The 22,512-nt window shown below is 41.4% G+C and overlaps 2 protein-coding genes across 2 annotated transcripts in view; one reads left to right on the top strand and one right to left on the bottom strand.

The window, feature by feature from the left end:
- Window positions 1-2,782: 2,782 nt before the first annotated feature.
- The window catches only part of LOC104965963 (gamma-aminobutyric acid receptor subunit alpha-6-like), a 599,227-nt gene continuing 579,497 nt past the window's right edge, over window positions 2,783-22,512 (bottom strand). Inside the window, exon 10 of the mRNA XM_010795037.1 lies at window positions 2,783-5,587. Coding sequence (XP_010793339.1) covers window positions 5,575-5,587 — 13 coding nt within the window. The 3' untranslated portion in view covers window positions 2,783-5,574. The remainder of the gene's footprint in view (window positions 5,588-22,512) is intronic.
- hs6st1a (heparan sulfate 6-O-sulfotransferase 1a) lies at window positions 8,687-15,025 on the top strand. The gene is made up of 2 exons (XM_010795036.1): window positions 8,687-8,967; window positions 10,818-15,025. The coding sequence occupies exons 1-2, from the start codon at window positions 8,725-8,727 to the stop codon at window positions 11,139-11,141; spliced, it is 567 nt and encodes a 188-aa protein (XP_010793338.1). The 5' UTR covers window positions 8,687-8,724; the 3' UTR covers window positions 11,142-15,025.

Genomic DNA, 22,512 nt, shown 5'->3' on the forward strand with positions numbered 1-22,512 from the left:
CTAGTATACTGAGATGTGGCGCTGCTCTGCGTATACGTGAAAAGCGCGTACATGTGTTTATTCAACTGTGTGTGTGTGTGTGTGTGTGTGTGTGTGTGTGTGTGTGTGTGTGTGTGTGTTGTGTGTGTGTGTGTGTGTGTGTGTGTGTGTGTGCATGTGTGTGTGGTTACTGTGTGGTTACTGTGTGCAGTCAAACTGTGATTTTCTCTGTGCGTGTGTAAAAAACATATGGTGAGTCAGTGTGTAGGAGTTGAGCGCCAGTGAGTCTGTGGGAGGAGGGAGAGTGGATAGGTGGTGATGGAGAGGAGAGAGGATTCAGGTTGTGCACCAATAGGTGGCACTCTACCCTTTTGTGATTGGCTACGGTGAGTTAGACCGAGCCAGGTCTGAGAACTAATGCTTTTGCATAGGAAAGGAACAGGAAGTTGGATGATAAAACTTCCTTTATTTGTCCTAGGCCCCTGGTTTGTCCTGACTGCTGTTCTTAGTGTGTAGAGGGAGGAAAGCAGAGTGAGAGGAGAGTGTGAAGTGTGGGGATGGGGGTGCATTTACATCACTTTGGGTGAATGAAAGAGAGTTAACGCTGCAAGGGCTAAATGCATACATGTATGTGTGCCATTTGATGTTTTAAGTTAAAAAAGAAAAAGAAAAAAACAACAACTACTGACTAGTTTGTAAGGTCGAAATGCAGAAAGTAAGTGTGTAACTGTAGATAAATAGCTGCATTAACAGGGTTGTGTGTGCAATGCAGTCTGACTGAATGCCAACCAACACGCAATATCATAAGCCGTAGTTAACCTTTGTGTTACCCACTCACATATTAGAACATATTGAAATTGAATTATATAAATGTGTGAGTCACGTACTAAAACCACATCCCTACAGTTCTGTCACATCATTCCATATCACATCATTAAACTACAAGCATTAGAACCAGTAACATAATCACATTTAGTGTACAGTTGCATTCATGTGTGAAATAGGAATCATTGGTATTATACTTGGTGATTTAAAATAGAACTGGTTAGATTTACCATTGTGATCTTCTGCACGAGGATGGAATGTAAACATTATCCAGAGATGTAATTTAAGGCATCTGTTTTGATAAAAAATAGTTCCTTACATAACATTTCATATAGAGAATATTGTGGCAATAATGAAAATAAAATGTCTTGCTCAGAAGGGCTACAGCATCTTCAGTCTTACGACAAAGAATGTATATTCAAAATCGCACAGCAAGCAGAGCCTCAAAGGGTACTTTAAAATAGTATATTTTACTGCACAGTTGCAGTTTTATAAAACAGTAAGAGAGAAATATATATGTACATAATCTGGCTTTATTGAACATAGTAATGTACAATCTTCTGGGAAAAGTGTGTAGGAGTTCATTTATTAACAGGGGATTATGAGACCTGAATATGCAAATATTGTTTTAAGTTGCAATAAAAACAGGCCTTCCTGATGACAATGAACACTAATGGAGAGCAATGTGTACAAGGAACACATGTGGATGAACTAAACAGCTATAAATACAAAAGTTGTTGGTCTGTCATTCAAACCAGTACAAATAGTCGATGCAGTGCATCTGGTCATCAAGCAGGGTCATACAGTTTGCATACAAATAGAAACCTACAGAAATACTTAATTATATTCACAAAATATACACATAAAATACCAATGTAGAACATTCATTGTCTTCTAAATTGTGTCAACAATTTTCAGGCAAGTGTACAAGTAAAACAAATAAAAATAGATTAACGCTGGCAAAATGAAAGAGCCCAATAAAGCCCATGCCTGTGGAATGAAACATAATCTCTAAAGGGCAGTTCATGGCCACCATCACCATGGCATTATATTTCTATATTATATGTGGCTTGTACATAACCTTCTACATTCAACAACTCGGGCCCTGACACACCAAGCCCTACTCAGATTGGTGTGTCCCTCACCGTTGTGTCTTTTCCGCCGTGCCGACACCTTCCGCTGCCGATTGACCAAGTTGAATCGGCAGTGGGGGGTGTCGGCAAAATAAATCACTCTCATTGGCTGTTCAGCTTAGCGAATCAGTGCATGAAAAGCGAAACGGAAGTGAGGTACGCAAACAAACGATTAAGAAGGCAAACATCAGATGGCTATTATTTGTCTCTTCTTGCTATCTGCTTCCACAAGCAACAGTCCAAGGGCGGATACCGCCAGTACCGCACTAAACATGTTTTCGATGGACGAGAGAGAAAATGGAACACACACGCTATTTGTTATTTGTATATCACGCAGTCTGTCTTCCGGTTGCCTCTTTTGAATGACGAATACACACTACCGCAGCCTGCTGGTTAGGAGAGTTATTGCCACTCACGCATGCGTAGTGCGTACGTGCTACTTGGCCGTCGGCTGAAGTCTTTGCTGTGTGTTCCAGTGTGACTGTTTGGCCAAGACGCAAGAGACGTGAGGCAACACACAACGGTTGTGTTCTGTCGGGACGTGTTCTTTGGTGTCAGTTTGGTGTGTCAGGGCCTACCACGTATAAAGAGTTGGTCATGCAAGTGTGGTGGTGAGATGGAGCTGAGTAGCTGGGCTGGGGTCAGAAATCCGATTATTTGGGTCACTGATAAAAGCAAACAAGCTCAATCATATACAAAAAACACACACACACACTCCTGTGCACACACATCCATACACACCCTCTCACTGCAGTTTATTTATGTTCAACTATTACACAAAAGTGTATTCTACCAGCAACACACTGAGTCCTCACTGGAGGCGGGGGGTCGACGATGTTCTGAGGCTCCGCTGGGGTTAAGCCAGTAGTTGTGTAGCAGTCCGAGTTCACAGGCTGGGGCCTGACATACAGGGCAATGGGGCTGAAATGCCCCGTCTCATCAGCCTCTGCCTCAAAGACAGAGGGGAGAAGGGTGATGAATGAAGTAGAGAAGAAGGGAGGATACAAAAACAGTTCATACAGCCTGACACCATTGCTTTTCTTATCCTTTGGTGTGCATTTTGAAAAGAAGAAGAACATGCAACCACAGACCTTAAAATGAACCAATCATAGGCACTCCATAATTGACACCAGGCCATGGTTGGACGTCTTTTCAACGCCAAATGAGCTGATTTAAAGTACAAAAGTAGTCAGTCCTATTACATCAGTTTTTCATCCCGGAGTTCGCCTTTTTATGTGTTATTAGCCTGACCCTTAACCTACTTCAGCTATACCATAGTTGTAATGTACAGATATTGTAGGAAGCAACATTTTTAATATCCATGGCACAGGATTATAATTCAAGGGTTTGGCTGAATTGCCTCTTCTGGCAATAGAGTAGCTCATTTGCAACCAGTTCATGAAAGATTCAACAATATCGTCTATATTGCATTTTATATAACATTGCATATTTGTTTTTCTATAAAAACGTGTTCATGTTAATGATGCTTTAATCATGCATTGTTAATTCATTCGATCAGTATTGTTAAATTAGCTATACCATGCTTGTCTGTTCACAAATGAAAGGGCTCATAACAGATATACATAATTACAACAAAATCCAAGTGGACAAACAATCCTAACACAATATTAAAGAACCAGGTTCAATTACTTGTAGGGCAATATGTGCAAGACTGAATAAGAACACAGGGTTAATTTACACTAATTTTTGAGTTTGTTTTAACATAACGTTTGTGTGAATTGACAATTTTCAGAATCGAATATCCACTGATAAAAAAAAAAAGTAGCTGTACAGTTTTTCAAGACTACTTTCATATTTTGGCACCTTGTGCAGGTTTTCTATCTCAATCGGTGCCAGTGTTAATAAGAGACACCTTTAATAAGAACATCCTCTTGGATGATGTTATGAGGAAGCAAACCATATGAGCTTATATTTAGACACCACATGGGTTTAACATGTCACCATCTCTACTTAATTGGAAAATGTGCATAATAATATGCAAATCCACACATGTAGATTATTATGAATATGTTTTGGCATGTTGTATAATTGATGATGATAGGTTTAGGATTCTATTTTTGCCGGTTCTTTAAATGAAAACGGTCCCAGAGCTGTCATCAAGAAATAATTGGCAACCAGTAGAAGAAACCTTTTTACTTCAATTAACAACACTACAATAAATAGTTACAATAAAAATGAAAACGATCACAATGTTAGCGTATAAAGGCTTAAATCTTCTCTGGGGTAAGATTGGCTGTTGCCAGGATACAGGTTACTGGAAAAAGTATTTCTGCAGTAGTGGGTTCACTGTGTGTTATATTTCCCCCACTATTTCCATTGTGTTTACATTCTTTGTTACACTTCATAAATGTGGCGCACTTAAACTAGAAAATGTGTTTTAAGAACCATTTTTCCTAGTGTTCCTAAAGTCACGTACTGTGTCTTCTGTAAAAAATAAGACATTTGCGATACCAGATTGATTACAGTTTTGAGCTGAAACAAGCTATTCTATGATAGTCATTTAATCATGCCGTGAGGTTTGAGCGTTTATTTCTGTCTATAGATAAACAGGTTGTCAGCACTTCCTGAAAACGTTTACAGGTGCTGGATCAAAAAATCCGACTAGGCAAGAATAAGACAAAGATCTGCACATTGTATTAAAAGGCTTCCAGAAATCCAACCTGACAATGCCTGAGGAAGATCTGTGTTATTGGATATCGAAACGTTGCACAATTAAGATGTGGGAGCTTTTAATACAGTGTGCAGATCTTTTGTTCATTTTTGTCTAAAGGTATTTCAAGACACAGGAAATCATGGAAAGGGAGTTAAGCGAGTTGTCTATATATTTCGTCATTATACATCACATTTCACTGTCATTATTTGCATGTGGCAGTCTACAGTATATTCAGCCAGGCCAATGTATTCGTGGAACACATCATAAATCCCCTTTGAAGATTTTGCCTCACATCCTTTGTACTCCCATCAGTGAAGGGAAATTAAGCCAATGAACCAAAAAATTGCGAGTGTTGTGGGGAATGAGTTCAGTCAGTCACACTGGATCCAGTGAGGACAACGGGTTCACTCATTCCCTCTAGTGTGCTCTAAATGTCATGGATAAGAATGTGTCATTTTAAAAACACATGCACAATCACTATCATGTGTGGAACTGCATGCTTGTTGCAAGCACACATACATTAAAACAAACAACAAAGTAACAGATCTACCTCTGGATCTACAGCCTAGTTAGCTTGGCCATTGCAACTTGTCCCATCCACTCAGACAGGGGATATAGGATGGAGAGTGAAAAAGTGTCATACGTTTTTCTAAATATTGGGGTAAATAAACATCAAAAGGTAAAGACAGAGAGATGCAGTACCTGTTTGAAATGTTTCCAGAGCCTTGGGCCCACTCGCTCTGAGCTCCTTGGTCATGTTGGCAATAAGAGCTGAATCATCTGTTCTCAAAACACTCACTTTCCAGGGGAGTGCTTAAAAAGAAATACAATGCACTGAGGTGGCATAAATGAATGCTTGGAAAGGGTCTGTCATCTTTTTATTGTGTGTAAATATGTGTGTTTTCTCGTGCATGTGTGTGAAAGTGTGTGCGCGTGGGATTTCCAGAAAGACGAACTTGTGGCTTAAACAGGGTCCCTGTAAGACAGAGAGAAGAGAAAGAAAGGTAGAATTAGAGGGAGCCTGGTATGTTGAGTAATTAAAGGGTTATATTTTACCATATTCAAACATACAGATATATGCAAACACCTCCACACACACCTACTCCATTTCACATGCGTCCACATCTGCCTCCAAAACACACATTGGTATGATGTAACAGCATGCTCCAGTTCCGTCTTGCTGTGAAGGTTGGCATCCATTCCAGGCTGAATTTAACATTTGAATGTATTCAGTCCCTCGCTGCCAATGTTGTTTACAAAGACCTTGTGAAACTCGTCTAGGAACCTGTGCCAGGTAGTTCACACCTCCACCTCCTCCGCGTGATGTGTTAGAGCAGGCGACACTTTTGACAGCACTGAGAGCCCCTTTCAGCCAGAGAACCTACATCAAGCTGGCAACAAATTCCAACTTTCTGTGTTGTTTGGTAATTAGGTAGGTTGGGAAGTCATGTTTCGATATAATTGGTACTGTGTCTCTATGCTTTAAAAGGCAAACATGGGCCTACTTTTTCTTTAGTTAAATTGAATTTGCAAATTAAATCTATTTCTCAAATGTTTGCACTGCAGTATGTGTGCTTGTATGATTAGCTAAGACTGACTGTGGGCTGGTGTGAAAATGTGAGGTGAATAATAAGTAGCCTGCCCATATGCATACAATGGCTACAAGTCTAGATTTGATTAACACAAACTAGTTTGCTTGATTCAAATATATAAAAGGTTTAACACACATTGTATGTATATGCAATTGCCTATAAAAGTCTCAAAAACCAACCAGTGCAAACAAATAACTCAGGGCAAATGTTCAGTTTTATTTGTCATGTTCAATTATTTAACCTTTTGCCTGTACTTGTCTGTAGGTCCATGATTACCTCTGAGAGTTATAGGTTCGCCCTGTGTTATGTATTTTGTGAGTTGTTCACTTAGACTATTCCAAATGTTGCCATTTTCAAATATAGAAAAATCTGTAGTTTTGTATTATTGGTTCGTTTCATAATCCTCTTTGCAAATGTTGGTAGTCCGCCAGCTGCTGTCAATAATTTCCGAGAGACCCATAGCTGCAGAAAATTACATGTGTCAAACTGATAACACATTTCGAACAGAAATATTCTTGTCATTATATGAAGTTTAAATGATATTACTGTACCATGTAGCCAATCAGAAACACTTAATGTCCTTGTCATTTATAAACGTGTGAATTGTATGCATTTGATTGTTGACAGGCTTTCCAATATCAGTCACCAATACTGGTATGCTTGAAAAAGGCCCACCAGAGAGTAATGACATATAATTGCATCCAGTGTGATTTTAATGAGGGAGCAGTGTGCAGTGTCTGTCTCTAGGGAACACTGTCAGGTCACAGAACTGCTGACAGGCTCATATTGGTTCTTTGAGTGAGTGAACTTTTGACCTTTTGGTGATGGGACCATTTCTCTTTTAAACGAGGCTGCCCTTCTGCATTAACTGTATTTGCCAAAGGAGCCAGATGGTCAATATGCATATATGCTGTCGGTAAAGAAGACTGGTTGTCGAGACACATTTCACTGAGACACGATTGCTCTTTGCTCTTAAATGACTGCATGATTAATGCTGCGTAGATGAGGTGGAGGGACACCACTCTGCAGACCCTGTTGGGCTGTCCTGTCTTATCAAAGAGGAAGCAGAATACAGGCAGGTCACCATGGGAGAGGGGGAGATTAGGGGAGGGGGCAGCAGAGAGAGTGAGATCGTGTGACACTGAGATTAAGTGGGAAACAGAGAAACCAATTGAGCGTGAGGGATAGTAGGAGAGAGAGAGAGCATAGATTTGTGAATGGAAATACATCTTTTGTGATAACAACTTGTAAATGTTCACATTTCCACACTTGAGTAGGCACACATCCATCAATCCATGTAAACAGGTAGACGTGTGAGAAATGTGTGAATGCAAACACACACAAACAAGGTGTCAAAGGCGGATGTAGCAATTCCCATGAGGCCGCCTAGAGAAATATGATAGATAGGGGATTGCTGTTTGTATCGGTGTTCTTCGCTCCCTGTCTGAGTGGCCTGTAATTGAATGATCATTATACCAAAGTTATGGCTACGGCCCCGCAGTCGAAAATAGGAATTGAGTTGGAAACAGCATTTAGTGGTTTTGATTTATGAGCAACAATAGGGAAGTTGTTTTTCAAGCTTGGCACTCTGACGGGTAATAAAGAGGGGTAAGGCTTATCGCCTGCTGTAACCACTCTAACACACCAGCCAGTCCGCCAGCCAGCCTGCAACCAGTCAGTCAACCAGCTGGGGCCCTCCATGGAAGGAAGTGTTTTCAGCAAATTTGTTTCCTTCATGTCCCGTCCTGAATGGTGCTATTCATTAAAATAGCCTCCAGTCGGTAGGCACTGCTGCCATCGCACATTTATACACTTGTTTGCTTGTATCCTCACATAAGTAGACACACACAAATCCACCACCTGCACACACACACACACACACACACACACACACACGGACACAAACACACGGACACGCACACACACACAAGTGTGTGTGTGCGTGTCCGTGTGTTTGTGTCCGTGTGTGTGTGTGTGTGTGTGTGTGTGTGTGTGCAGGTGGTGGATTTGTGTGTGTCTACTTATGTGAGGNCACACAGAATACACACACACACACACACACACACACACACACACACACACACTTCCTCAAACTCATATTCTTTTCTGATGGCTTTCTCAGACTCCCTCCATAAAGTGTTGGCCAGCTTATCTCACCTGAGCCTGAGGCTACCTTTATTCAGTTTTCCATGACTTATAAATGACACACACACACACACACACACACACACACACACACACACACACACACACACACACACACACACACACACACACACACACACACACACACACACACACACACACACACACACACACACACACACTTACTTGAGGCATTCTGGTGTACTCTTGTGAATCCAGATCAGTATGCAATCCCTACTCCTGCATTGTAACACAACGGCTCCAGAATACACTCAGTGATGAATTGATGTCTCATATTTGAAGCAATTCTTTAACACTTTAATCCTCTGATTTTGATAATCTCCTTTACTTTCTATTCATCCGTCCAAAGGTTCGTATGCTGGCGGACCTGAGCCTCGTCGGCTGCTACAACATGTCCACAGTTCCAGAGAAGAAGAGAGCCCAGCTCCTCCTGGAGTCAGCCAAGAAGAACCTAAGAGACATGTCCTTCTTTGGTCTGACGGAGTACCAGAGGAAAACCCAGTTCCTGTTTGAACGGACCTTCAGGTTACGCTTCATCAGGCCTTTCATGCAGTACAACAGCACCCGGGCAGCAGGGGTGGACCTGGACAACACTACAGTAAGTGCTGCGGAGAGCTCTGTAGGCAGGAAGTGACAGATTATAAGAGACGTAAGAGAATGTCCGCTGCAGGAAGTGACTTTGTAGGACTTTGAGGTTATTATTTTCAAGGTACTTTTCTTTATTTGAGAATTTCCTTTTAATGCTACATTTCAAAGAGAAATACTTTACATATTTACAAGTTGCTATAAATTATAGCTATTATAAGTTTATAGAACACAATGCATTGTTTAAGATGAAACCAGTGGCTCCAAACCTTATTGGATCATCACTCCCTCCAAAAAATGTTGGGAACCAGTTGGGTAGTTTTGCCGAAAACTGGGAACCACTAGGATTAAATTAGCAGACCAAGTTCTTATATACAGTACAAGTGGTCATATATTGCTGTGAAATGACTTTCCCCATCAAAAAAAAAAAAAAACAGCAGCTTCAAACACGTTTTTTACACTTTGATTGGTCCCGTGTGGGAGTTCTTAGGCTCAATTCCTTCCAGTACACAGCAGACTGATGATTTATACATCAAAACCAGTTGGGAGGAGAGAAAATAAAATATGCCCCTCTGACAGAGGCTGTGGAAAGGTGGATATTATCACAAAAGGTGGAAAATATCCCATGGTGAAACTTACGGGTAGAGGAGGCTGTGTGGCATTTTGAGTGAAAATTAGGTTTAAAATAGCTTATATCTAAAGGCCCCGCATGAAGTTGTGACAGAATTTAATTATTTCTATTAAAAAAAGAAAGGCAAATAATTTCATCAGCAGGTGATGATAAGAATATTTACTTTTCACCCTTTTGCAAAGCTGCTGAAAGCCCATTCATACCTTTTTGTGGCGTCAAGTTCCCAGAGAGCCGTTTCTGATTGAATCTGTTTTTGTGATGAAGTCTTTGTGCGAGTGGAGCTCAGCATCATCATCCTGGCTTTGTTCCGGTGTCCCCTCATCTCTAATTTTCTAAAACTGATTCACTCTTCCCTTTGTTGACGCACACATTGCTCACAAATCATATCCAGCACTCCATCTCAGTTTTCAAAGGGATTCTCTTAATTAAACACATTTCCCCCTCCATGTTAAATCCACACACACACAGCAGATGATACGAGCCATTAAATCCAGCTGGTTTTTTACAACATCAAACATTTCAACATTTCTGTTATCTTGCTCCACATATTGCCAACACACTTTTTATTCTCAGTTCCCTCTCGTGTTAAAAGTCCAATAAAGCTTTTGTACAAATGTCAGGTCATAGGGCATTATCCACCGCAGGAACTTTCACATAAAGTTCATTAAATGATTTCACGCCAAGTCCCTAAAGTAGGACATCACTGGCCAGGTTTGATGTGTTTCCTTCTCTGGGAAGATTCATTAATATGGGCCAGATTGTCTAGTGTGGAGACAGGAAACTCTACATGTCTCCTTTTCATTCATTTGTTTATCACTCAAATTTTGGAATCACGCCAAAATAATACAAAGAATAACACATAAATATGTTGTTTGAAAGGCTGCTATTCATTTCTAATCCATCATGTGTCCAGAGTAAAGTTGTTTCAGTTCCACTTACGAATAGGTTTACCGTAACCCTTTCTCTCACTTTCTTTATGTTCTTCTATGACAACATCCCTTCTAGTTGTATCTTGTTAACAGTGTCTTGACATTAGCTCAGACATCACTAAATACTGTAAAGCCGGTATCTTTAACGATTTAAAAACCTAAGCAGTCGCCCCCAAGTTCTGATCCATTGTGAACCGTAATGGCTTCTGTTCTGCGTTACCATTTTGACCTTATTTCTTCTACATCTTCTTTTGTTCTTCTCTGCCTTTAACGCAAACATTCCCTCTGCTCCCTCCCCTTTAGGTCCAGCGTATCGAGGAGCTGAACGAGCTGGACATGGAGCTGTACGACTACGCCAGGGATCTGTTCCAGCAGCGCTACCAGTACACCCGGCAGCAAGAGAGGCGGCAGCAGCGCATCAAGAACCACCTGCAGCAGAGCCACCAGGGCCTGGGCCTGGGCGTCAGCCTGTGGCCTTCCCACGGCCGGCAGAGCTCCGTGTCCACACAGGAAGAGGGGGAGGGGGAGAGGGAGGAGGGTGGCGGCGAAGAGGGAGGCAGGACGGAGGAGGCGGGCAGCAGGCTCCCCACTGAGGACTACATGAACCAGATCATCAACCGCTGGTAGCAGCAGAATGAGAACACAGACATACATATGTAATGTGAAATACACACACACACACACACGCACGCACGCACGCGCGCGCACGCGCGCACACACACACACACACACACACACACACACACACACACACACACACACACACACACATATATACACCCACACATATATACACCCACACTGAGTGGCGCCTGCATCAAAAGACCCAATTGACTGACTTTACTGGAGAGTTGGGATGCGGGAGTGAGAGTCACAGTGGTTGCTATGGAGACCTGGGCTTGGTCGATTGCATCAGCTCACATTATTGAGGTTTGCCCAGTTGTTATAAGCACCCGCTTGCCCTTCTCCTCCCCCCCCCTCTGAGTTTCTCCGTCTCTCCCATCATCATTACTGACTGAGCGGAGGAGAGATATTTTTAAAAGTTGCTGACAACCGAATATCTCGTCCATCCTTCCCGCGTCCTCATCCTCCTCCTGTATTCCTCTTGTTCTCTGTGGCCTAATATGGAGCATGAGAAAATAAAATTAAAGTCTGTGAATTCCCACACACTCTCGCTAAAACACCAGTCTACTTCCCGGATGCTCCAGTTTCCAAAGAGCTGGGGAAAGTGTAAAAGTATGCTAATGGCTGAGCTGAACAAAGAGTGGGAGTACATGAGACTGAACCTGAAAGGAAGAAAGGAGCAAAGAGAAGTCGGACTAAGTTGTGTAATAAAGCTTTCTGCTTAAAAAAAAAATCAGCCATTTTACCCATGAACACGCTTTGGTCATGAAATAATGACATCCTCATATTAGGATGATTTTATTTGTATTTTTCCTTTTTGCTTATGCTTTTTTTAAAGCAGAATTGTAATAACACTGAGACCAATATTGCTGCCTAAAGAAAAGTGATTCCTTTATTTCTTTATTTTTATTGGTTTTATAAGTCAAAGCTAATGGATCGGATTGATGTACAATGGACCATAGCCATTACTGAAGCCTTGCATTTTAGGGGGGGTTGGGGGGGGGGGAAGTTGCCTGTTTCTTTGTTAAAGGTTCCCAAAGCTCCTGTCGCTTAACAAGTTCATTATTTCTTCCTATCTCTCCCTTTTTTTTTCTGGATCTCAGTCCTGCAGAGAATGACAGCCAATTACAGTCAGATCTCACATAGGTGTGAAGAAATCAAAGAAGGGGGGGAGGAGCGAGTCTGCGGCAGGTTGTTGCCAGGAGCCGTGCTGTATGAGCGGCAGGCGCTTTGGAAACCTTAACTCGGACAAATGCTCCAGATGGGAGTTGTGGAACTACCGGTCACCATGGCAATGTGAGCCCTTAATACAGTGCGTGGCATTTACACTTTCTCTGGGTTTTTCTTTTCCTTACCAAGAGCTGCATTGAAAAAATCGGCCATCTCAAACAAACAAGCCTCCTCCCCACCTCCTGAAAGGGCACACGTAGCCGCGGTGACCTGCAGTTCGTTAGCGACCCGTTTGATTTTACCCTGAAGGACGCACAGGGTGAGGTAGCAGTGCCTCTATGTACTGGGATCATATAGTCAACATTATTTTTTGCCGGATGTTACGTCTGCATTATACTACAGTGATTTCTCTGACTACTCGTGTGTCTGCGCGGATGAGTGTGTTTCTGTGTGTGTGTAAATAGTATGTACAGTATGCCTTTGATTGGCATATGTGTATGCCTTTGTAAATAGTGTGCCTGACTGAGAGGGGATGCCTGATGACTTGTGAATGACTGGTTCCATGACCAATTTTTTTTTTTGATGAAGGGCAGGGCAACAAAGTCCCTCGACTATCGCAGTGATGCAAGCCAATAATACCCCCTCTCGCCCTTTCTTTAACATTTTCCTTCCCCCTTTTTCTTGTCTTCTCCCCATGACGTAGTTACACATGAGGACTGTATCGCTATAACTATCTAAAATACTAATTTACGTTTAAAAACATCTGCCAGTGTGACACGTCTTTACCCTTGAATGCAAAATCTACAAGTAGGGTTGGGTTACGACAACGTGCTCTGCCAGTGGCTCCAAATTCTGTAACCCAATCAGGAATTTGGACTTCAGCTTGTTATTCACGTTTCTTTTCTTATGAACTTGGTTCTCTCGTCACAAACACTAAACTCTTAACCTAACAAATCTCTTATTGAATATTTCATTTCCTGCTTCACTGTAGTAAACCTGAATGTAGCTTTCGCCGTTTGTAAAGCCAAACATCGCCGACCCATTTTTGTAGCATTCCCAACAAAAAAAGGTGCAAATCAATCTTTCTATTCTGCATCTGGTCAAATCTTGTAAGACAAAAACGTTTTGCCAAGGGTAAATTCAATATTTAAATCTAGTATTTTCAGATTGTGAAATGACCTGAGCAGCTGACTTAGTGTACGTTACAGTTTAGAGAACATATTGGATTTTAATCATGGATTCACCCCAGGTTAACATTTTTATCAGTCTGAAAATAATTGGTGTGTACCTGCAGAGTGCTGATATTTCAGATTATATTCAATAAATATTAAATTTGTATTGGCCTCAATTAAACTTTTTGTAATGACAGAGAAACATTCCATCTCTGCTAATGGACTGTGTGGTTTTGTAGTTCAACAAAACCAACAGAAGGATTACTTCTCATTAGAGAATCTATCTGATTGTATCACGTTCATTTGTATTCTGTTTTCAGGTTGTAGGTGCAGCTTGTGTTTCTGCCATCTCTGCCAACTTAATGTGATAATAGATCTTTGAGTTTTAACTAATTCAAACTCTTAACCTGAGAATGTTCAATAAGGGATTTCAAAAGGTTTCTGATACATGAATACTGATTTCATAGTCCATCAAATGTTAATGAAGCCCAACCCAAATCAAAGCAATGAATCTGAGCAATAATAGGGAACACCAAGGAGAAGATGGTGGAGAAGAGAATGTTAAAGTGGGCAAGAGACGTGTCACAGCACGATATAATTAAACTGAATGTAGTCCACGTTTGGTGTCATGCAGAGGGGCAAAGGGAGGATGCATGCTTTCTTGGTATAAGATAAATAACATGTCGCATCCTGTTCCTAACAATAGATGTTCTGAAGAAAGGAGAAACCAACAATTTAGCCGCCCACCACCCATCTCGATACATTTAAACTAATCACCCTGGATCCTCTATTGTCTTTCCTTTTGATCAGCTGCTTTCAAAAAAGCATGTAAGGGAAGGAGGAGAGGAGGGGTGATACAAGGTATTGGGATGTGTCCAGGCCAGGGTCAATATGCTGCTTTTTGTGTAGCCTTCAAAGTAACGCAAATGGTAATGGGAAGAGAGATGTCCCTTTTTTTTGTTTGGTATTAACTTCCCCTGCATTGTATTCTTGAAACTGGAGACCTGAAAACACTGCGGCTCCAGGCATTTTGCCCACAACCTCTTTTTCAGAGTCAGTCTTGCATTCGGGCTCCAAACCAGTATCTGGCTCTGTGGCCGAAGACAGAACACAAAAGTAATCTGCCTTCAGAGTGTTTTATTTTCAGCGCTCCAGTTTCGAGTGACCATCAGCCTTGAAGCAGTGCTCACAAATACTCCCAGTACCCGAAACAAAAACCTTTCACTGAAATTATTCCAGGAATTGACGCTGTAAAGCTATACTCAAATATTTTACGTCTCATCACTATGTATATCTGATGTCTTAACAGCGTTTCCTTTGTGACAATGAAGCAACCCGGGTGTCGCTAACATCATCCTCTTTTTGTTTCTTTGTGTTTTTGTTTTTTTAAAGATGTGTTAAAAACGGTGTGATAGAGACTTGTTTTTTGGGATTGGTGTGCAGTTTGTCTCTGGCTCCTTCTGTATGCATCATTCTGGGTTTGTTTCTTATGATTGCAAAAATGAATCATCAATCCACCAATTAAAAATATTTCATTTTTACAGACCTGACTGTGTGTTCTTGTTACTGCATATCATTAATGCTCTATGACAAACGTCTCCCCTTTGACTTTTTCTGGATGCATCATTCATCCAAGGTCCTGAATTTGAAACGCTGCCACATATTACTTTTTTAAAATACTCACTTGGGGATCTTGTGTGTGCCCTCCAGGTTTCTGCACTTCCATCCACCGGCCAATCTATAACTAGAGAACATTTCTACCACTCGCCTACACTAACCACAGGACCATGACCCCATAAAGCAGCCTGCCCCCCCCTCTAATGACACCCTCAGCCCTGTCAACAGTGATCTACCACCTAATTCAATCCCCAGACACTCTGGGCCTGCCTCACACACACACACACACACACGTATATGCACACAAACACACTCCTTCCTCTGCTGTGGTAGGTAGGCGTGAGGCGGGCAGGGGACAGAGACCGCGGGCCGGTATAAATATAATTCCCTGTCCTTGACTGTGCACGCAGAGGAGAGGGAGCAGAGCTTCCTCCCCGTCTCATCAGCGGTGCGGTTGAGCTTCAACTTTGACCCCTTGAGGCCGAGCAAACAATTTTCCTGGATAGTGACAGGCAGAGGCAATGGGCTGAGGGGAGATCAGAGCAGGGAGACAGCACCGACAAGAGCAAGAGTGTAAGGGAGATGAGGAGTCAGAGAGGGCCTTCATGTAAGACAGAAGGATGATTTTGTGTCTGACATATGAAGAGGGAATGAGAGTGAGCAGGAGAGAAAGGGGAGGTTGTGCCTCTTCTCTGGCAGCTGGTTCATGGTGTGTTGGAGTGAACGCAGTCTTTAATCCTCCCATAGCTCTGGGTCGCTGTCATTTCAAGTGCAGCTGGACTAAACAAACAATAATGGCTCAGCTACTGCAGAGGGCTGTGCGGCTTTTGTCCGAGCGAACATGTGCATGCGAGCGTTTGGGAGAAAGTGCTCTCTCCTGCAGAGGGAATCCAGCTCTGAGTGATTCAATGGGCTCTGGCTGCCGTCCATTATTAGGTCAAACTGGCTGTAACTCCTCATTGCCGGTCCCATGCTTCTTTCATGCAAACAAAGAAGCTCTGGCATTATTATCGCCTATTTTCAGCGTGGAATTCTGCAGATAAGTTCATACCGACTGCCTCCCTCATATGCATCAGTGCCAGGCTATTGTAGTTCTGGAGGATTGCCCTTTTGGCTCTGGTACTGGTCACCATGGAGTTTGGTCCTCTGTCTCTGGTTGAGTCATTTCCAGCAGTGGCAATGGGTTAGCCCTTCATCTGTAAATATACAATGTGGGTAAATCTCTATGCACAAACCATTTGCAGAGAATCAATACCATGTTTTGTCAAAAAGTAAATACATACTGTAGGGCATCCAGAGAGTCCAGTGTGGGAGTAGCACATTTTTCCTTTGGCAATAAAACAAATACGATTAGATTGGACATGTGAGGCCATTGTCTGACCTTCCACTCTGGGTTTTAGCTAATCTCCCAGGTCAACGCCAAATCATCCCTCATGATATTAAAGGATTGAAAAGAAGAATCCAGGAACCTCCCAGGCTGCACTCGGCTTTGTATTCCGACTGACACCAGTGGGAGTCCAATCCGATGAATCTCACAATCCCATTATGGTGAGTTTATTATGTTTGCGTGTGTGTGTGGAGCTTTGGCCCAGGAGCTCATAAAGAGATGATCCGCTTCTAACTTATTAATCCTTTACATAAAAGCCTTATAAATGAAGATGTTGGAGAAATGTAACAAACATTAGGTCAGGGCCCAAACAAAATGAAAAGCTGTCAAAGGGGCGATACATTCCCTGTATCTATGCACACAGGAGAGCATAGAAATGAAAGGCCTAAATGTTACTTTGCATAAAGAAAATGACTGATCCTAATTCAAAAACATGTTGCTTAGTAAGTGTTTGTGTAAGTTTAATGTATCAAACAACCCAACCAAGGCTGCCCTCATCTCAATCTGTATTTATGATTTGAGCTCAGACCAGCCCAGTGTTTGGTGGCTGTAATGTGATGAATTAGCTTCATGTAGCTGACCCCAACTGACCCCTATTATACAGTCAGGGACACATTTAATTAGCGGCAACTCACGTGAAACGACAAAATGTATTAATATTAATGGAGGTTTAATTGAGGTCGTTTTGGTCCCCCGTCGAGGCTTTCAACCTCTAAAATGGCTGACGTGTGATAGTGCGGGGAGAGGGAGCCCACAGCCCGGGCTCGCCATTTCGTGTGTAACCCCGGAGAAGATGACAACCATCCCCCATCCTTCATCTGAAGATGTCACCTCGTTGACAGATGAACAGGCCCTGTGTGTGTGTGTGTGTGTGTGTGTGTGTGTGTGTGTGTGTGTGTGTGTGTGTGGCTAGCTATACTTGGAAGGGCTCTCTACCAGTGGGGACGTTTTGGCCTGTCTTCATAGGGGTACAACTGATTTTAGTGTTAGATTGTGTGTGTGTGCATGCATCAACATGTGTGAGGTGTCGTGGGCGAGGGCGCTTCAAAGTGAAGGTCAAATCCAGCAGGATAATTAATGTCGCTCCTTTTCATATAATGTTAAATCAAACTCTGGAACTGCTCCCTCTGGAGGATCAGCTGTCAAATTTAATTTAGGCTGCAGAGCGAGTAAATGAAAAAAGCAAGATCCATGTCTCCACACCCTGGGACAGTGTCTCTTTAGCTTTCATCTTCTTTTATCAGGAACGCACAACAGGTGGACATGTTTAAACAACGTGCCCTAAAGAAAATCAGCCCATCTTAAGAGAAATTCAAGGTTATATTATAAAATGTTGGAATCAGGTTTCTCTTATTTTATATTACCAAATCACAAACACTGTGAACCAAAACAGCTTTGGCTTATTCTTAATAAAGGATTTTTTTTCATGGCTGTCACACCATGTACACAGGACACCTCATTGACATAGTTAAATGAATATTTGCCATTTTCTTAAATGAAGTACCACAATGTTATGGATCAACTTAACAGTGTCTGGTATACAATTATGGTTGGAGCCTAAACATAATACCCAATGCACAGGAAATGAAATAGAACTCTCTCACCTACCTCTTTTTAAAAAGCAAATCCCTCCTAAAATTGTATTCGTATAATTACATTATTTCGCTCAGCTTTAATATTTAAGTTCATATTATGTTTAATTTATTGATTTTGTTATATAATAAAATGAAATAGATATAATGAACAGGTTATCTTTTAAAAGATAATGAAAATAAAAAATGTACAAATAAAATACTATATGTATGTGTCTGCATGTACATACCTGCATAGAAACAGGTAGACAAAGGATACACATGTATTTACACACACATTGACTGTGCTGCTTTCTATACACTGTCCTGTTCAGTATAATATCAAAATATGTGAATGTTAACCTATTTTATACAGTCTGTTGGCCATTCTACCGAATTGGACCAAAGTCAGGTTGCTAATGTTTTGAAATGTTGTATGTTTTTTTCCCAAAACTTTGTCATATATATCTTGTACCATATCTAAATTACACATATCTAGTAAAGAACCGTACATTTTGATATCGTATTTTCAGACTGTATTGGAATGTTCTTCCTCTACCAAAAATGGTCACTACCGAAACATAGTAAATACACTGTAGTAAAAAAGTATTATATTAACCTGTTAAGATTAAACCAATCAGTATCATATCATTTTAGATGATAACTCAATATACTTAATTTTTTACAAAACATCCACTGTTTCGGTAGTGACCACAGTATTTTGTTCTCAAGGTTGTATCATATTCCCTCAACCTTATTGCTTAATCTTAAATCATAACATGCCTTATGTTGAAGTTTGAATGTTTGAAGCTACTGACCCAGAATCAGCACTTTAGTAACAGGCTGAAATAGAGGGGAATGAGGCTAGAATGCATGATCTGTTTGGTATTTTGAGCAAAACACTTCATAGACATGTTTTGTATATATCTGAGACCTATAATATATGCCAAATAGTATAATAAGAGACCTTTAAAGTAACACACCGATTTTCAGACTTTAAAACACATTTATTTCAAAATGGTGGGATTTACCTGCTTACCATTCCATTTTGTCACTACCGAAACGATTATGTCAATTACTGAAACGTAACCATATTTCGGTAGTGACGATTCTAGCTACAATTGAGGATAACTAAAGAATGCTAGCAAGTACATGCAGCATACACATTTTTGAAGAGGTTTACACACATAAAAACCTAATACTTTGCATAAAACCCCGAAAAAGTTTACTTAATTGAAGATAATATGTGTTCTGTAGTGACAATTCTTAAGGTTACACGCCGATTTTCAGATTTTCAAAAGTATGGGATATAGCTACTTGCCATTCAGCCATGAGGGACAGGGATGCAGTGTCACTGCCTAGTCAAAAATGCAGCCCAATTCTTTAGATATTTACAAGTCCGAGATTTTATTCGTAATCGTTTTCCAAGTTTCCCTGCTATTCCTCCTACCTGGGTTGACACTATCTTAAGTATTAACCCTAACCTCAAGGGTACCATTTCAAAGCTATACAATACTCTTTTCACATGCCACCCTCTGCCCTCTGATAACTTTCGAACTAATTGGTCAGAGGACCTCAATATAGAGATAGGGACTGAGGTTTGGCAGTCTATTTTGAAACGTGTCCACACATCATCCATTTTTGTGCCCGCCACGGGGTTTTGCAATGTAAAGTGGTCCATAGAGTGCACTGGTCCAAAAGTAAACTAGCTCGCATCTAACCTGGTACTGATCCTAACTGTGATAAATGTCACCTAGGACCAGCTAATCTCGCCCACATGTTTTGGACTTGCCCCACCCTATCTCAGTTTTGGAAGTCTGTCTTTGACTCACTCTCAGCTATCACGTCTGTTACCATCCATCCCTCACCCTTAATTGGCCTGTTTGGTGTCTTACCCGTTGACCATTTACTGCCATCCTATTTAGCTGAACTTATAGCTTTCCTCACATTGCTGGCTAGGCGCGTTATTTTGATGCATTGGAAGGGTCCTCGTCCCCCCTCTCATACACATTGGATAAAGGATGCCCTATACTTTGTGAAATTGGAAAAAATTAAACACTGTATTAGGGGCTCAGACTTGAAGTTCACAAAAATATGGCTACCCTTCTTAGAACATGTTAAAGTCCCTCCAGTTGGAGTCGGTCTCCATTGGCTGAGTCGCCCCCCCTGTACCGCAACAGCTCACAGGAAAGCTCACAAAATGTCTTGCAGGTTTTTTTTTGTTTTTTTTAATTATTATTATTATTTGTTATTACATTATTGTCTAATTGTAACTGATGTATTGTGTCTTGGGGTTGTTTGTTAGAAATCACAGGGGTAATGCATTGTATTGCTGCTGTCTTTGTGTATTGAAAATCGCAAAATAAATCATTATATAAAAAAATTAAAAAAATGCAGGGGTGTGGCTAAAAACCAGGCTCAGCCATTGGGCTAAAAACCCCTTGTGTTTCGTTAGTGACATGCAAACTGGGTACATGATTTTTTGAGTAAATAGTTTTTCTTGTTGTGGGACCGCCACTTTGTACTAATTCGTAGAATGCCCCCATATACCAATGATATCACCGCATATAGACATTAAAAAAACCAAAATGCAGACATTTTAACGCTTCACAGCACCCACCTGCTTTTAGATAAACACTTTTTGAATGTAATTAGCTCAAACACACTTTTCCTGGAAGCCATTGAGGCGTTGCCCACAAATTAAGTTGTCAATGGACCAACTCCATAAAAGTGACACCTGCTCTGATTTTAGCGCTGGGGACAGTTGTGTTGGTTAGAAAATATTGATTTTACTGTCAAAAGTCATCCTGGATAGGGCACAATGTGATATGTTATGTTATGGTTTTGGGTTTTTAATTTAACTGATAAAAATTACACAGTGGTGGAATGTAACTACTCTAAGTACGAATGTGGCCATTATGGGTTATTGGTTTCTTTCACTATGTGTGTTATGAATACATTAATTACATTTACATTACAATACCATACATTAGTACATTGCAGTCACAATAAAGGCTTGACCCACTCATAAAACTCATAACAACCGCACTGTATGTTCATTACCATTACATTGCATTTAGCTGATGCTTTTATCCAAAGCCGACTTACAATAAGTGGCATGGCCAGGATAGCCAACCGACAGTGTTTGCTGCTGATGGGAACTTGGGTGTGCTGGTGGCAGCGAGGGCATTTGGCTGATGCAGAGCGCAGGAGGTTCTAGGGGGGCAGGGGGGGCCAGTGCCCCCCTAAACACTGACTTTGGACCCCCCTTGTGACCCCCCCCTAAAAATGAAAAAAGTGGTTATGATTTAAAACGATTTCTTGGGCTGACGAATAGGCCGGAGTAACGATATTTGTCATTCTAGTCGGGACCCATTAGAGGCAGGGTCTCCAAACACGTTGATCACGAGCTACCGTATCTCGGCAAGCCCTTCAAATAGCCGCCCCACTTTACGAATATGTTTTTTTTTTAACGCAAGCCGTCATCGCCGCCACGGAGGAGGCAGCACAGCCTCTGTGAGCGAGCGTGAGACAGAGAGAGAGCTAGAGAAGAGCACAACTTTATCTTTTAAGTGTTGTAAAAGAATAAATAAATCATTCCAGATGTGTACTATTAGGACAGTAAAAAAAAAAAAACTAATTTGGAAAGGGGAAGTGATTTAGTAAAAAATTGGCATTAAATAAAGAAAGAATACTTAAACAGATAGGTACACGGATAAAGATAAGTTAATAACAAGGGTGTAAAATTATTGTTATGTGGATTTGTTACATATTCCATAAAGTATCTTGTTTTTGCTTAGGCCTAAAAATTATATTATTGTAAATGACAGCTCATGAACATCCGAGAGGAGCATCATGAGTCGTCGTCATTCTAACTTCATATATATAAGAAGAGTCGTTTGAGGAGCTGTATATCCATATCACTAGACTTCGAATTTTGTGAGCTCCAAAGCGCTCTGACAAGCTTTCTATCGCCATGTATGACACTTCGCATCTTCAACATATATCAAGATATTTTGATGAGTGTGTGTGTGTGTGCGTACAGTATGTGAGTGTGTCTGTGTGTGTGTGTGCTGTGTGTGTGTGTGTGTGTGAGTGTGATGCATGTGTGTGTGTGTGTGTGTCCGTGTGAGTGACAGGCAATCCCATGTGTGTGGTGTGTGTGATGTGTGTGTGTAGAGCTGTGTTGTGTGTAGTGAGTCATACTAGGCGTCATACCACACCACCGCTCACCGATACTCGACACACAACACCACACACTTACTCACGGATCACTCATGACACACACACGACACACACACACAACACACACACATGGCCACCTACTCGCGGACTTAGCTGCGATCGAGCAGGCACACACCAACACATAGTCACACAACGCACACACACGCTCTCTCAACGCAGCGCGTGTTCAACTGTCAACGTCTGAGATCTGCAGATGAAGAATGAATGACTGT

Source organism: Notothenia coriiceps, unplaced genomic scaffold, assembly GCF_000735185.1.
Source record: "Notothenia coriiceps isolate Sejong01 unplaced genomic scaffold, NC01 NC01_scaffold00037246, whole genome shotgun sequence".
NCBI classification, from domain to species: Eukaryota; Metazoa; Chordata; class Actinopteri; order Perciformes; family Nototheniidae; genus Notothenia; species Notothenia coriiceps.